Source organism: Lonchura striata, chromosome 26 (assembly GCF_050655825.1).
Source record: "Lonchura striata isolate lonStrDom1 chromosome 26, ASM5065582v1, whole genome shotgun sequence".
NCBI classification, from domain to species: Eukaryota; Metazoa; Chordata; class Aves; order Passeriformes; family Estrildidae; genus Lonchura; species Lonchura striata.
The window spans coordinates 4,668,347-4,684,512 of record NC_140728.1 but is presented as its reverse complement, the minus strand read 5'-3'; the positions used below and the strand labels follow the sequence as shown (position 1 = coordinate 4,684,512).

General features: G+C 54.2%; 1 protein-coding gene across 1 annotated transcript in view; it reads left to right on the top strand.

Annotated features, from left to right (window-relative positions):
• Window positions 1-16,166, top strand: part of CDK18 (cyclin dependent kinase 18) — a 38,858-nt gene that overhangs the window by 11,096 nt on the left and 11,596 nt on the right. The window contains exon 2 of the mRNA XM_085561243.1: window positions 11,686-11,840. Coding sequence (XP_085417369.1) covers window positions 11,717-11,840 — 124 coding nt within the window. The 5' untranslated portion in view covers window positions 11,686-11,716. The remainder of the gene's footprint in view (window positions 1-11,685; window positions 11,841-16,166) is intronic.

Genomic DNA, 16,166 nt, shown 5'->3' with positions numbered 1-16,166 from the left:
CCCAGCTTAGTGCAGTCAGAGCAGGAGCCTGGCAGGGTTCTCTCCCTCCTTCCCAACCACGTGGCCCTCGCAGGGCTTTAAATAAATCAGATTTCAAACCCTTCAGCCCAGGGGGCTTTGTGCCTTTAATGCCAAACTGTGGCACTGCTGCTCCAGAGCTTTGTCCTGGGGGAAATCCCGGCCATGGATGGGACTGGGAGCGACTGGAGCAGGGATGGGAGGTCAGCAGCACTTTCCCCTCTCATTCCATCCCTGCCTGCAGGAAAATCTGTCCCAGGGTGGTTTGGGGGTGGTTTAGGAGAAGTGGCAGCTCCCAGGAGCTGCTGGAGCAGAGCTGGGATCCTGCTGGGAGAGGAGGCAGCAATAATCCCACGTGAAGTCCCTCCAGGATGTGGAAATCCAGGTGTCTCCAGGCTGTGGAGCGAATCAGGCAGAGATTTCAGGTTTATTTCCAAGTTCTTTTGTCAAGGCAGAGCAAGACAAAACATTTCCAGTCTTCTCGAAAACCCATGGCAAAGAGCCGAGCTCTTAATTGCTCCGAGTGCTCCTGGTGCTGTTTCTCCACAGAAATGTGGGATTTTGTTTAGTTTCCAACTGTTTTGTGGGGGTTTTTTGTTTTTGTTTTTGTTTTTGTTTTTGTTTTTGTTTTTGTTTTTGTTTTTTGGGGGGGGGGGTGAAATTTCATCCTCTCCAGAGCCTTTGAGGCCAAGATCCCTCTGTAAAAGCTCTTCCCAAGGATCTGCCTTCCCCTTCTTCTCTCCACCATTTGTGTGCTGCTCTTTGTCCCCCTCCTTTTCCCTGTGCATTTCCCAAATTCCACAGGGCTATCGGGTGTCCGGGATGTCATTTCTGCTGCTTTAAATATCTTTTTTGGGGCTGGGATCACTGTGCTCAGCTGTCCCTGCCGAGCTGTGTCCCACCCCGGGTCAAACCCGGCTCTTGGGGCCGCTCCCACCCTGCAGCTCAAGGAATTCCTTTCCCAAATATCCTCATTTTGCACCCAAAATAAGGGTTCTCCTGTACCAGTCAGAGGCTTTGGGTCACTTGGAGGAAAATTGCTGTTCAATAGAGAGTGGAAAACGTCTCTGACCACTGCAGGGAAAGTGAATCCTGATTTTCCATGAATTCTTATCTTGCAGACGAGCCTGCAGCTCTGGGAGCTCTGTGTGGGCTGGGGAAGGAAGGAAAGTCTAATTTCTGATTCCCGACTTCTCCTTCTCCTTCTCCTTCTCCTTCTCCTTCTCCTTCTCCTTCTCCTTCTCCTTCTCCTTCTCCTTCTCCTTCTCCTTCTCCTCTCCCGCCCAGGGCTGCTGCTGTCTTTTATATGGTACATTACGTGTGACATGGTTACAGTTTTCCCCAATGCCTATTACCTATATTAAATGGTGATTTTCTATCTTTTATATGGTACATTACATGTTACATGGTTACAGATTTTCCCAATGCCTATTACCTATATTAAATGGTGCTTTTCTATCATTTATATGGTACATTACGTGTTACATGGTTACAGATTTTCCCAATGCCTATTACCTATATTAAATGGTGCTTTTCTACTCTAAACCAATCTGTGAGTGCCAACATCACCAAGAACATGGAGGTGAGGAAGGAGAAAGAGGGAGGACAGGGCAGGCCCAGATCCCAAATCCATCTTAAACCCTCTGACCCCCATGTACAAAACCAAACCCCCCCTGTGCAGCACTCAAAAATTCTTCCCTCTACTTTGTGACTACTTCTACTCTAATATCTAAACTTTTGTGACTTCTTGTTCTTCCTGCAAGGTTGGTAAATTATTCCATGGTTCAAACCCAAAATCACAGCTGTTTCCAGCTGTGCCAGGGTCTCAAATGCTTCTGACCTGGGCCTGGAACTTCCAAAAATGTCTGAGGGATATTTTGAGTTCCAACACACAGGGACAACTCCTTGGATGTGTTTGGATGCTCCAGACCCTCTGCAGGTGACTGGCAGGGAGGGCAGCACAGGACATCACCTCTCCAGGGGCTGGAGCTGATTTTTCTTGGATTCGGGGTGTTAATTGTCACCCAACAATCAGATGAGTGCGGCAAAAGCTGGGACCAGGCTGGTTCCTGCTGCTCCTCCTCAGGAATTTTGTTGATATTCCATTGGCTCCTCAGGGCTTCGAGGCACTCAGGGTGTGTTGGGAAAGGATGACAGGGGAAAGTCGTGGAAAAGCTGAATACTGGATACTTCCAGGAGCATCGCTGAGCTGGGAGCTGCAATTCCAGCATAGTTCTTTGTCCTGGTTTAGGGCAAATTTGGGAGAAAACCTCCAAAGGGGTTCCTCTAGAAAGAAGACTCGAGCAGCCCCTCCCCAGCTGGTTCAGAAAAATACCTCCCTGGAGAGAAGTGGAAAAATACTGTTTATTTAACAGGCAAAGCGTTCACCAGCACAAAAAATGAGCAATAATGAAAGATAAAACCTCTCCCTCAGTCAGGTCCCCGCCCAGGTGCCCTGGGTGCTGCCACAGCCCTGTGGGAGCCAGGCAGTGCTGCTGTCACCTGAGCCCCCAGGTGACTTCAAATTCAGTCCCAAAACTCAGAGAGACGGGAAGGGCCCTGAGGGGAAAATTCCTGCTTGGAGTTTTGCTGAGAATTCCCACTTCCAGCCCTTCCAGAGTGAACCAGCAGTGAGGGCATCTGCTGAGGCAGGGACTGTGAATCCCTGAGTGCAGGGATCCTCAGAATCCTCAGAATCCTCAGAATCCTCAGAATCCTCAGAATTGTGTCTGAGGGGGAAATTCCCAATGAGTTTTGCTGAGAATTACCCACTTCCAGCCCTTCCAGAGTGAACCAGCAGTGAGGGCACCTGACTGTGAATCCCTGAGTGCAGGGAACCTCAGAATCCTCAGAATCCTCAGAATCCTCAGAATTGTGTCTGAGGGGGAAATTCCCCATGAGATTTCCCACTTCCAGCCCTTCTGGAGTGAATCAGAAGTGAGGGCACCTGACTGTGAATCCCTGAGTGCAGGGAACCTCAGAATCCTCAGAATCCTCAGAATCCTCAGAATTGTGTCTGAGGGGGAAATTCCCGATGAGATTTCCCACTTCCAGCCCTTCTGGAGTGAATCAGAAGTGAGGGCACCTGACTGTGAATCCCTGAGTGCAGGGAATCTCAGAATCCTCAGAATTGGGTCTGAGGGGAAAAATCCCAATGAGTTTTGCTGAGATTTCCCATTTCCAGCCCCTCTGAAATGAACCAGCAGTGACGGCACCTGCTGAGGCAGGGACTGTGAATCCCTGAGTGCAGGGAACCTCAGAATCCTCAGGATCCTCAGGATCCCCAGGATCCAGGCTGCTCCCACCCTGGGGATGCTGAAGGTACCAGGGAAGCACTGACACGACCCCGACAGGGTGGGGACAATGCCAGCCCTGAGCTCCCCCAGCACCGGGGTGGCCAAACTGGCCAGCAGTGGCCCCATTGTTGTTGCAGCTGAGCACTGGCCACTTCTCCCAGGTTAGGGAATAAGTGCCCAGTGTTCTTGGCTGCTGGAATAATGGCTGGCATTGGGATGCCTTGCTCAGAGCTGCCCTGAGCTCACCAGGAGCCGAGGGAGAGCTGAGAGCGCAGAGAAAAGCAAAATATCCCGGGGCAGAACAAAGGTCCTTTGTGTGCTCCCGTTACTGGGCTCGTTGTCAGCTCCAGAGCGAGCGGGAATGTGCATCCAGCAAAGGGCTTCCCCTCCTGCCATCCCTGCAGCGGGCACAGCTGGGAATCCCATCCCTGGGAGTGCCCCAGGCAGCTTGGAGCAACCTGAAAGTGTTCCTGCTGGTGGAGATGGGATGAGCTCCAAGGTCCCACTGATGGAGATGGGATGAGCTCTGAGGTCCCGGACATGGAGATGGGATGAGCTCTGAGGTCTCTGAACATGGAGATGGGATGAGCTCCGAGGTCCCACTGATGGAGATGGGATGAGCTCTGAAGTCCCACTCATGGAGCTGGGATGAGCTCTAAGGTCCTTGACCATGGAGATGGGATGAGCTCTGAGGTCCCTCATGATGGAGATGGGACGAGCTCTTAAGATCCTGGTCATGGACATGGGATGGGCTCTGAGGTCCCACTCATGAAGATGGGATGAGCTCCAAGGTCTCTGCTGGTGGAGATGGGATGAGCTCTGAGGTCCCACTGATGGAGATGGGATGAGCTCTGAGGTCTCTCCCAGGCCAATCCATTCTGTGCTTCCATGTGTATAAATGAGCTGACAGGAAGTTTTCCATGGATCCACCTTTCCCAGGCTATCTCTGTGTTCTCCTGACTGTGAGAACGTGTCTCGTTGTCTCTTAACAACCAATTCCCAGCTGGAATTCTGCAGAGGATGGATGGGAACACAGCCCAGGGTCTCACATCCCAAGGGAATTCAAACCAGCTGAGGGGGGGTCTCACATCCCAAGGGAATTCAAACCAGCTGAGGGTGGGGAGGATGCTTTGCCATCATTCCTGATTTATCCCTGTGGCATTCCAAGAGAGCCGGAGTGGGAGCCAGCCCCAGGCATTTCCCGGGGGATCATTTGTCCTCCCGAGCCTCCTCCCAGCTCCAAAACTGGGACGAAGATGAAATCCTCTCCCAACTCCTCCCAACACATGGAGGTGTCCTACCTGCCACAACTGCATTTCTGCATTTGCTGCACAGGAGGGTGAGGAATTGCAGCGTGAGGATGGATTGACTCCCTGGGGATCCCTTCCCAAGCATTCCCAGGATGGAGGCACTGCCCCAGGGCTGCTGGAGATCCTCAGGAATTGCTGGCTCTCCCTTCCCTGCGGGATCCTGGCAGGGAAGGGGGAATGTCAGAGCTCTGAGGGTGGGAGGTGAATGTGAAGTGTCCCTTTGCTGTGTCCCTTCATCCCTCAGCTTTTGGGATGAATAATTCCTGCTCCAGGAATTCTTCTTGAGAAGCCTCTGCAGGATTGATCCACGGGGGCTGTGCTGCGTTGCATCCTCCCAGGGAGGGAGTTTGGTACCCCAGGGAGGATTTCTCCAGCAGGGAGATGTTCGTTTGGTGATCAGGGTAAATCCCTGAGGGAATTCCCAACTGCCACAGAAATTCAAGCCTCGTCCCCGCTGTTATTTTGACCAATTTCCCTCCGAGTCCCCCCAGAGCAGCCCAGAATCGTTCTGGGGAATGCCATCCCCTTTTCCACATTTCTGAGGACCTCAGTGCAGTGCTGCAGAGGAAATCCGGAGTGGAGGAGGAATCTGGGAGGTGCTGAGCTCCTGTTTGCCCAGGAATGTGCAGCACAGCCGGAATCTCTCCCATCTCAGGAAGCTTTTCCCTGCTCCCTTTCCGTGCTGGAGATCGGGGCAAGCCCGGAGGGACCTGCCTGACCCTGAGGAGCCTCTGCTGCCCCTGGCTCTGTGTCCAGGCCTGCCCACGTGAGGAGGTGTTGAAGCCCACCCTAGGTCGGGGGTGGCTCTGTGTGTTGGAAAATCTTCTCCTCCAATCCATACTTCCCAAGAAAGGCTCAGCAGTCTCTGTTGTTGGGTCTCAAGGCAGTTTATTGCAAGTTATCTAAAAGATTTTCTCCTGGGGCTGCTGTGGTTTGCTCACAGCTCAGGCAGAGGCACACACACACCCTGACATCCTCTCTGACCCCGACTGCTTCTTCTCTCCCACCCAGGGCTGCTGCTGTCTTTTATATGGTACATTACGTGTGACATGGTTACAGTTTTCCCCAATGCCTATTACCTATATTAAATGGTGATTTTCTATCTTTTATATGTACATTACATGTTACATGGTTACAGTTTATCCCAATGCCTATTACCTATATTAAATGGTGATTTTCTATCTTTTATATGGTACTTTACATGTGACATGTTTGCAGTTTTTCCCAATGCCTATTACCTATATTAAATGGTGATTTTCTATCTTTTATATGGTACATTACGTGTTACATGGTTACAGTTTTCCCCAATGCCTATTACCTATATTAAATGGTGATTTTCTACTCTAAACCAATCTGGGAGTGCCAACATCACCAAGAACATGGAGGTGAGGAAGGAGAAAGAGGGAGGACAGGGCAGGCCCAAATCCCAAATCCATCTTAAACCCTCTGACCCCCATGTACAAAACCAAACCCCCCTGTACAGCACTCAGAAATTCTTCCCTCTACTTTGTGACTACTTCTACTCTAATATCTAAACTTTTGTGACTTCTTGTTCTTCCTGCAAGGTTGGTAACTCATTCCATGGCTCAAACCCAAAATCACAGCTGTTTCCAGCTGTGCCAGGGTCTCAAATGCTTCTGACCTGGGCCTGGAACTTCCAAAAATGTCTGAGGGACATTTTGAGTTCTGACAAGGAGGGACACGTATTCCGGCGGGTTTGGTTCGGTCCCGCAGCCACACACACAGCGCTGCAGGATTGCCGTGTTTGCTGAGCAAATAAAAGCTGCATGAGGAGCAGAATTCCCCATTTCTCCGGGCCTTGCAGCAGTGAATCGATGCCACCTAATAGCCAGGAGCACGAAGTGCTGAATAGGGCTTTTCAAGTTTGCCTTGTAAACACAACTGGTAATCTCTCTGGGGATTAAAAAATAAATAATTAATTGAACAAAACCTGTTTCAAGCAAGCAAACTTTTCCCTCCGAGCCTTCCTCTCTTTCAGCTGGGAAATGGGGGCAGGAATCTGGTAAAATGATAAAGAAAAATAGAGAATTTTTCCTGTCCCACATGGATCCTGTATCCATGTGGGACAGGGTGAATTCCTGTCAGGAAGGAGCCAAGGGCTGAGGACAAGGATAATTTTTGAAGGCAATAATTAGCGCTGGAAAGCTTTGCTCCCAAACCCTGCTGGAGGAGGGAGGGGACAGTTCCATACCCTGGTGATGCCGAAAATACCTGGCTCAGGAATTCCAGTGTAGAAAACCAGGAGAGCTCCATTCCCAGCTGGAATGCCAGCGGGAGCAGCTCAGCGAGGAGCTGTAAAGGTGATTTCTGGACACAGCCTTGAGGGCAGCCTTTAAAGGATGGTTAACTCCTTGTCTGGCTCCCGTGAGGAGCTTTCCTGCTGGGATTCAGCTTTGGGGCTCTTTGAAGTGTTTCAGCCGGGTATTCACTCTCCACCCGTGATCCAGTAAACGCGGATCACTCGCCCTGCTGCCTTTAATCCTGGTTTTTGGCCGGGCTCCAAGCCGGGTGATTTCATTTTTTTGCCCGTGGATGCCGAAATTCCTCATTGCCGTGTGAAGCTGCTCCTTCCCTTCGTGTAACGTCGTGTTCCTGCCTGCTGGGAATTATCCATTCCTGCCAGGCTGTAAAACCAAGAGTGATGCCACGGCTTTGCTTCAAAAGTGTCACTTTCCCTCGGAAAGTCAATAAATGCCACCGCTTCCTTTAGGACACTGAGGCGGGGGGAAAAAACCCAACAGAATTCAACAAAATTCAACAAAATTCAACGAAATTCAATGGAATTCAACAGAATTCAACAAGATTAAACAGAATTAAACAAAACAAGAGGCGGCCGCTAGGAGTTTTCCCTTTGAAATCCGTGTCAGGGAGAGCAGCTGTAAAAAGGGATTATTTTTCTCCCACAAGGAATTCAGCTGGAGGGTGGGTGAAGCTCCTGGAATGCTGAAGGGCTCTGGGGCACCCCACATGGCCTGATCCTACGTTCCCCCCTGGAACACCACATTTCCTGCCCCAGCCTGACCCTACATCCCCCTGGCACGAAGGTTGTGGGTGCTTTGCTCCCTGCAAATCCCAGCTTTGGGATCCTGTATCCATGTGGGACAGGGTGAATTCCTGTTCAGGAGGAGCTGAGAGCTGAGGACAAGGACAATCCCATAAATCCCAGATCACAATCCTATAAATCCCAGCTCACAATCCCATAAATCCCAGCTTTGGGATCCTGTATCCATATGGGAGAGGGCAAATTCCTGTTCAGGAGGAGCTGAGGGCTGAGGACAACGACAATCCCATAAATCCCAGCTCACAATCCCATAAATCCCAGTTTTTGGACCCTGTATCCATATGGGACAGGGTGAATTCCTGTCAGGGAAGGAGCCAAGGGCTGAGGACAAGGAAATCCCATAAATCCCATAAATCCCAGCTCAAAATCCCATAAATCCCATTTTTGGGACCCTGAATCCATATGGGACAGGGCAAATTCCTTTTGGGGAAGGAGAAATCCTTTCAGGGAGGAGCCAAAGGCTGAGGACAAGCACAATCCCATAAATTTCAGCTTTGGGATCCTGTATCCATATGGGAGAGGGCAAATTCCTCTTCAGGAGGAGCTGAGGGCTGAGGACAAGGACAATCCCATAAATCCCAGCTCACAATCCCATAAATCCCAGTTTTTGGACCCTGTATCCATATGGGACAGGGCAAATTCTTTTTGGGGAAGGAGAATTCCTTTCAGGGAGGAGCCAAAGGCTGAGGACAAGGACAAGCACAATCCCATACCCAGCTCAAAATCCCATAAATCCCATCTTTGGGATCCTGTATCCATATGGGACAGGTCCAATTCCTGTCAGCGAAGGAGCCAAGGCATGAGGACAAGCACAATGCCATAAATTTCAGCTTTGGGATCGTGTATCCATATGGGACAGGGCGAATTCCTGTCAGGGAAGGAGCCAAGGACAAGAACAAGAACAATCCCATAAATCCCAGCCCACAATCCCATAAATCCCAGATCAAAACCCCATAAATCCCAGATCAAAATCCCATAAATCCTAGCTTTGGGATCCTGTACCCACATGGAACAGGGTGAATTCCTCTCAGGGAGGAGCAGAGGGCAGAGAACAAGCACAATCCCATAAATCCCAGCTTTAATGTCAACTCCCACAGCAGGTCCAGGTGTAGCTGGAAAAATGAGCTCGGGGATGCGAGGCCACGAGTGGGGAGCAGCTGGGGCGTGGCAGGAGAGGCTGCAGCGATCCTGGGGATATTTTTACCCCTAGCTCGGTTCCTCTCCACTCCCAGGTTTCTATTTAGAGCCTGGAGCTGCTGGCATTCCTGCAGGAAGCAAGGAGGGGAAGGATTTGGATTTGTGGAGCAGTTTTGTGTCCGCGAGAAGCTGATTCCCTGTAAACCATCCACAGCTTTTTGGGGAGGGGAAGGGAGATGGAGACGCCACTTCTCATTTTCCTCGTTCCCTGCATCTTTCCTGACCCAGATTTGATCCTGATCAAAGGATCAAAGGAGGTTTTGGATGGGCTCGGTGGGGGTTTGTCAACCTTCCCGAGATCCCAATATCCTGCTTGATGTCCTGATTATCTCATTCCATGCCCTGCCAGGCTGGGACTTTGTCCCCAGTGCAGGACCAGGAGCTGGACTCAATTCTTTCCTCCAGCCAGCATCACTAAATCTCCTTTGGAGCCCAGATCTGCCGCTTTTCATTGTGTCCAAACACGTTCCTGCAGGGCTGGGAAAACATTCCAATGCCTGAAGGTGTCTGGAGGTGCCTAAAACGCTCCCACCTCCCTTCCCACCCCCAGCAAACCCCCCAGCCCTGACCCCAGGCACGGCCGAGCCTTCAGCCTCAGGAATTGGAAGGTGCGAGCGGAGCGGGGCGGCCGCCGCGTGGGATTCGGGTGAATCCCCGGGATTTTCTGGGGATTCACCCACTGCAGGGTGCCGAGCCCCGCCGCAGAGCCTGGCAGGAGCCCAGGCGGAGTGTTTATATTGCTGACGGATAATCTTTGAAGTTGTCAGAGGCAGGCGCGCCGGGCCGGGGGTTGTCCTGGCGACGGGGATGCGCCGGCTCCCGGTGCGGGGTGAATCCGTCTGGAATGCTGCGCTCGCCCTTGGGCGGTGCTGATAAACCTGGGAAGGGGCTGGGGGGGCTCTGGGGACAGCCAGGGAAGAGCAGGAGTGGGGACACACCGAGGAGGAAGGGGCCGAGCCGCTCCGGGGGTCTGCGATGTGCGGGCAAAGAGCCGCTCCCTGTGGGGAAAAAAACATCCCTGAGAAGTTTTGGGGTTTGTTCGGTACCAAGGGGTGAGAGATTGGGTTGGGGGCTGAGAGCAGCGTTAAAGTCCAGGGCTGTTCATGGAAAATCGCCTGGCGGGGAGGTTGGAGCGTCCAGAGGATGAGGGATGCAGGAGGAGCATCCCCACGCTCCTGGGATTGGGAAGAGGAGAGGGACAGACCCAAAACTCCTCAGGCCTGAGGCTGGAAGGGGCAGAGCTGTGACCGCCCAGGGGTGGGACACTGATGCCCCATTCCTGCCAGCGTCCGAGGCCAGGTTGGACAGGCCCTGGAGCAACCTGGGACAGTGGAAGGTGGCCAAGCCCATGGCAGGGGGTGCCATGAGATGATTCCCAAGGTCCCTCCATCCTAAATTGAATTGGGATTCTGGGATTTCGTGTCTGTAAATCCAGGGAGTTCTGGATCCGTGCTGGATCCATGCTGGCCAGGTGGAATTGCAGCAGGGCTGGAGCCCAAACCCAGCCCAGGCAGCACTTCCAGCCTGATCCCAGCTGAGCCTGGGAAGAGCCAAAGCAGGAAAGGCAAAGCCGCGTTTGGGGTGAGCTCCCCACACGAGGGTTTTCTTCCTTTAAGGGTTTTATTGCTTTAATCTCATCTGCAGTTAGGGCGATTCTGACACCCAGCACGAGGAGGCACCCGGAGCTGGGATTGAGCTGGGATCGGGCTGGGGTCAAGCTGGGATCGAGTTGGGATCGGGCTGGGATGGGGCTGGGATGGGGCTGGGGTGGGGCTGGGATCAAACTGGGATTGAGCTGGAATCAAGCTGGAATCGGGCTGGGATCGAGCTGGGATCGGGCTGGGGTCAAGCTGGGATCGAGTTGGGATCGGGCTGGGATGGGGCTGGGATGGGGCTGGGGTGGGGCTGGGATCAAGTTGGGATCAAGCTGGAATCGGGCTGGGGTCGAGCTGGGATCGAGCTGGAATCGAGCTGGGATCGAGCTGGGATCGAGCTGGGTTTGAGCTGGGATTGAGTTGGAATTGGGCTGGGATCGAGATGGGATCAAGTTGGTATTGGACTGGGATCGAGTTGGGATCGGGCTGGGATCAAGCTGGGATCAGGTGAGAATCAGGCTGGAATTGGGCCAGGATCGAGTTGGGATCAAGCTTGGATTGAGCTGGGATCGAGCTGGGATCGGGCTGGGATCGGGCTGGGATCGAGCTGGGATTGGGGTGGAAATTCAGGTTGAGATGTTGCCAACCCCAAAGAAGAGTATCTGTGAGGTGGAAATTGGGGGTCAGGATGTTCCAAACCCCAAAGAACAGCAGCTGTGGGGTAGGAATTGGGGTGTGGAAGATGCCAACCCCAAAAAGCAGCAGCTGTGGGGTGGAAATTTGGGTTGGAATGCTGCCAACCCCAAAGTGCAGCAGCTGTGGGGTGGAAATTCAGATCGAGATGCTGCCAACTCCAACAAGCAGCAGCTGTGGGGTGGAAATTGGGGGTCAGGATGTTCTGAACCCCAAAGAGCAGCAGCTGTGGGGTAGAAATTGGGGTGTGGAAGATGCCAACACCAACAAGCAGCAGCTGTGGGGTGGAAATTCAGGTTGAGATGCTGCCAACCCCAAAGAATAGCTGTGAGGTGGAAATTGGAGGTCAGGATGTTCTGAACCCCAAAGAGCAGCAGCTGTGGGGTGGTAATTCAGGTCAGAATGCTGCCAACCCCAAAAAGCAGAAGCTGTGGGGCTGGGGACCCATCGTGGTGCTGTCCAGCCCTCTGAACCTGCTGTCCCCTTCCCCGCAGGGCTCTGCCGTCCCTGGCAGCACGAGGGAAGATGAACAAGATGAAGAACTTCAAGAGGAGGTTTTCGCTCTCGGTGCCGCGCACGGAGACCATCGAGGAGTCTCTGACGGAGTTCACGGAGCAGTTCAACCAGCTCAACAACCAGAGGAACGAAGGTGAGGGGGTGAAAGCCTCCCCAGCCCTGCCCCAGCCCCTCGCGGGCTGTGTGGGAGGTGTCTGCCCCTCGTTCTGTGTTGCTTTCCCCCGCGGGGCTGACAACACCTCGGCATTAAAGCTGCAGAGAGATTTATCCTTGCACCAGGGAGGGAAAGGAATCTGCCCGAAATGGGGAGCTGTGGTTAAGATGTAGAGTGGGAAAGTGTGGAGACAGAGCTCAGCCTGGTTCAGGGGCTCCGTGTGGTGGAAAATCCCTCCTCCAACCCGAGCTTCCCAAGAAAGGCTCAGCAGTCTCTGTTGTTTGGTCTCAAGGCAGTTTATTGCAAGTTATCTAAAAGATTTTCTTCTGGGGCTGCTGTGGTTTGCTCAGAGCTCAGGCAGAGGCACACACACACCCTGACATCCTCTCTGACCCCGACTGCTTCTTCTCTCCCACCCAGGGCTGCTGCTGTCTTTTATATGGTACATTACGTGTGACATGGTTACAGTTTTCCCCAATGCCTATTACCTATATTAAATGGTGATTTTCTACTCTAAACCAATCTGTGAGTGCCAACATCACCAAGAACATGGAGGTGAGGAAGAAGAAAGAGGGAGGACAGGGCAGGCCCAGATCCCAAATCCATCTTAAACCCTCTGACCCCCATGTACAAAACCAAACCCCCCTGTACAGCACTCAAAAATTCTTCCCTCTACTTTGTGACTACTTCTACTCTAATATCTAAACTTTTGTGACTCCTTGTTCTTCCTGCAAGGTTGGTAACTCATTCCATGGTTCAAACCCAAAATCACAGCTGTTTCCAGCTGTGCCAGGGTCTCAAATGCTTCTGACCGGGGCCTGGAACCTCCAAAAATGTCTGAGGGACGTTTTGAGTTCTGACAAGGAGAGATCTCCTCCTGCCTCCCCAAAAGACGGAGGTGGCCCCTCTGGGGGCTCTGGGCTGATGATCCCGAATCCAAAGGGGCTGTTCTGACCTGGGCAGCACCCGGGGCTCGCTGGAGCAGCCTTTGCTCCTCCCTGCGTGCTGGTTTTCGGCACTCAGGGAGATGAGGGGTTAAACCCAAACCAGGGCACAGCCCCTGTGTGAACACAGACCCCGGGCAGGGCCGGGGCAGGGCCAGGGGTGCTGCGGGGCTGCCAACAGCCCGGGCAGGGCAGCCGGGTTCGGGCAGAGCTGGGCAGAGTTTGGGCACAGCCAGGCAGAGTCTGGCAGAATTTGGGCACAGCCGGGCAGAGCCTGGCAAAGTTTGGGGAGCCTGGCAGAGTTTGAGCACATCTGGGTGGACCCTGAGCAGAGCTGGGCAGAGTTTGGGGAGCTGTACAGAGTCTGGGCAGATCCTGGGGAGCCGGGCAGAGCCTGGGGAGATGGGCAGAGCTTGGCAGAGCCTGGGCAGAGTTTGGCAGAGTTTGGGCAGAGTTTGGCAGAGTTTGGGCAGAGCCAGGCAGAGTTTGGGCGGAGCTGGAGCAGAGTTTGGGGGGCCAGGCAGAACTGGGCAGAGCTTGGCAGAGCCTGAGCAGAGCTGGAGAAGAGTTTGGGGTGCTGGGCAAAGCCTGGCAGAGTTTGGGGAGCCGGGCAGAGCTGGGCAGAGCCTGAGCAGAGTTTGGGGAACTGGGCAGAGCTGGGCAGAGCTTGGCAGAGCTTGGCAGAGCCTGGCAGAGTTTGGGGAGGTGGGCAGAGCCTGGGCAGAACTGGGCAGAGTTTGGGGAGCCAGGCAGAGCCTGGTGAGTTGGGCAGAGCTGGGCAGAGCCTGAGCAGAGCCGGGCAGAGTTTGGGGTGCCGGGCAAAGCCTGGCAGAGTTTGGGGAGCCAGACAGAGCCTGGCAGAGCCTGGTGAGTGGACAGAGCTGGGCAGAGCTGGGCAGAGCTGGGCTGGGCTCACGCCGGGGCGCATCCCAGCCATGCCCTGGTGCCTCCTGCCAGCTGTGCCGCAGCCCGGCCCCTTCCCGTGCCCTCCGCTCCCGTTCAGGCTGTTTGCCATCGCTGAAGGGCGGCTGAGTCCTGATGCCAGCGCCTGGCACCGGCGCTGCCCGGCGGGGAGGGCCCGGCTGTGCCAGCCAAGCTGCCCCAGGATGCTGGAAGCTCCTTCAGAGCCGCCTGCCCTCCCTCCCACAGCTCCCCAGGCTCTTCCTTCTCCCTGCAGACACCCGAGCAGCACCCCCGGGGCTCCCGCAGCCCCCACTGAGGGCTGTAATTAGACCCGAGCCCTTAATTAGCCGTGCAGGATAAGATGGGGCAAGGCTGAGGAAGTCCTGGGCACTGCTCCTGCTGTGGGATGTGGGATCTGGGCTCCTTATCTCCTCCTCCTTGTGTCCTCTGCAAACCCCAGAGGTGATTTCCCTCTTATTCTGCTCTAATAAGCCACCTCAAGGTCTTCCTCTGCCCTTGGGTGGCAAAAAGCGCCAGTGGCACCTGCCAGGCTCCCCCCGGGCTTTTGGGCTTGATCCTGAGGGAGCCAGGAGAGAACAGGAGCAAAGTGTGGCCAGCAGCAGGGCTGGGTCCACGATCCGAGGTGGGCACCAGCCTCTCCCAGGGCTTGTGGCAGCTTTGGAGCTGAGTTTGAATCTCTCCCAGCGCTTGGTGCCTGTCTGGCAGCTGGAGAACCAAAGTGCAGAGGGGAGAAGTGACTCTGGGGAAAAGCTGTGGGGAGCAGAGCTGAGCCTGCAGCCACGGCTGGGCGGCTCCTCTGCCCCACAGAACAGCTCTGCTGCAGGTTTTGCCCTTCTGGCCAGGATCTCTGGGGCTGTCCCTGGGCTCTCGGTGTCCCCAGGGCTCCAGAGCCCATCCTGCCTCTGTCCCTGGGCTCTCAGCGTCCCCAGAGCCTGTCCTGCCTCTGTCCTTGAGCTCTCAGCGTCCCCAGAGCCTGTTCTGCGTCTGTCCTTGAGCTCTCAGTGTCCCCAGAGCCTGTCCTGCCTCTGTCCCTGGGCTCTCAGTGTCCCCAGAGCCTGTCCTGCCTCTGTCCCTGGGCTCTCGGTGTCCCCAGAGCCCATCCTGCCTCTGTCCCTGGGCTCTCGGTGTCCCCAGAGCCCGTCCTGCCTCTGTCCCTGGGCTCTCGGTGTCCCCAGAGCCTGTCCTGCCTCTGTCCCTGGGCTCTCGGTGTCCCCAGAGCCCGTCCTGCCTCTGTCCCTGGGCTCTCGGTGTCCCCAGAGCCTGTCCTGCCTCTGTCCCTGGGCTCTCGGTGTCCCCAGGGCTCCAGAGCCCTCTTGGTGTCCCCGGGGCTCCCAAGCCCATCCTGCCTCACTGGTGGCAGCCGGTGGCACCTCAGGCACCGTGGTCACTGCGCCAGGGACGAGAGCTGAGCCCAGCAGGGATCAACTCCTCTCTTCCCAAACACCTCCAGCCTGCTCTGCCCTCCCAGTCCAGCCAAAATTCAGTGTCTGGGCTGGAAAGGGATAAACCAGAGCCAGCTCTGGCCTGGGGAGCAGCAGGCCCTGCAGGAATGATGATGAGGGGGAGGAAGGAGGATGAAAAACCCGAGCTCAGAGCAGCACGGAGCCTGGAGAGGAGAGCTCACACTCAGCAAAGTAATTAAAAGTTCTAAGCCAGGCAGGCAGAGGAGGGTCCTGGCCCCTTTCCTTGCGAGATCAAAGCTTGTTTTGGCAGAGGAGCAGTTTAAGTATATTTATAAAAAGGGCTGCCTGTGTCTGCCTTCGTTCTCTTTGATATGGCAGCAGCCTCGTTCTTTCTGTGTCAGGGCTCCCCAGAATTCACGGAATTCACGTGGAATGAATCCTGGCCACCCACAGCTTCTCACGGAGCTCCCAGCAGGGTCCTGCCAGCCCCGAGGGCAGCTCCAGCCCTCTGGGATTGGGAATCTCCCGGTGGCAGGGCAGGGTGGGCTGGGCTGGCACATCCCAGGGCGGCCCAACCCCTCTCCCCCACCTCTGCGAGCCTTCTGTGAATTTTTACCTCCTTTTTCCATCCTTTTGGATCCACTGGAGTGTCCAGGTTGTGGATTTACCTCTGCTTTTACATCTAACATGACAAAGAGGTTGTCTCTGATCCACTTGGTGCAGTCAGAGCTGCTGCTTTGCAGGTTGCACTTTTTACCCAGCTTTAGGTTTGTTTCACCCGTGGGAACCAGCATAAATTCACCCCAAAATATCATTTCCAGTGGGTTAGTCAGGCTCCATTCAGTCAGACCTTAAATGACCTTTGGTTTCCTTGATTATAATTTGCTTGGAAAACAAGGAAGTTAAAAAGATTCGGTCCAGTTGAATTAATCCACATTATTTTCATACCTGTGGTTAGCTCAGTGACGTTTCCTGATTGTTGCTGTAAACACAGATGGAGGGAAAGGGACAGGGGACAGAGGAGGGGTTTTACC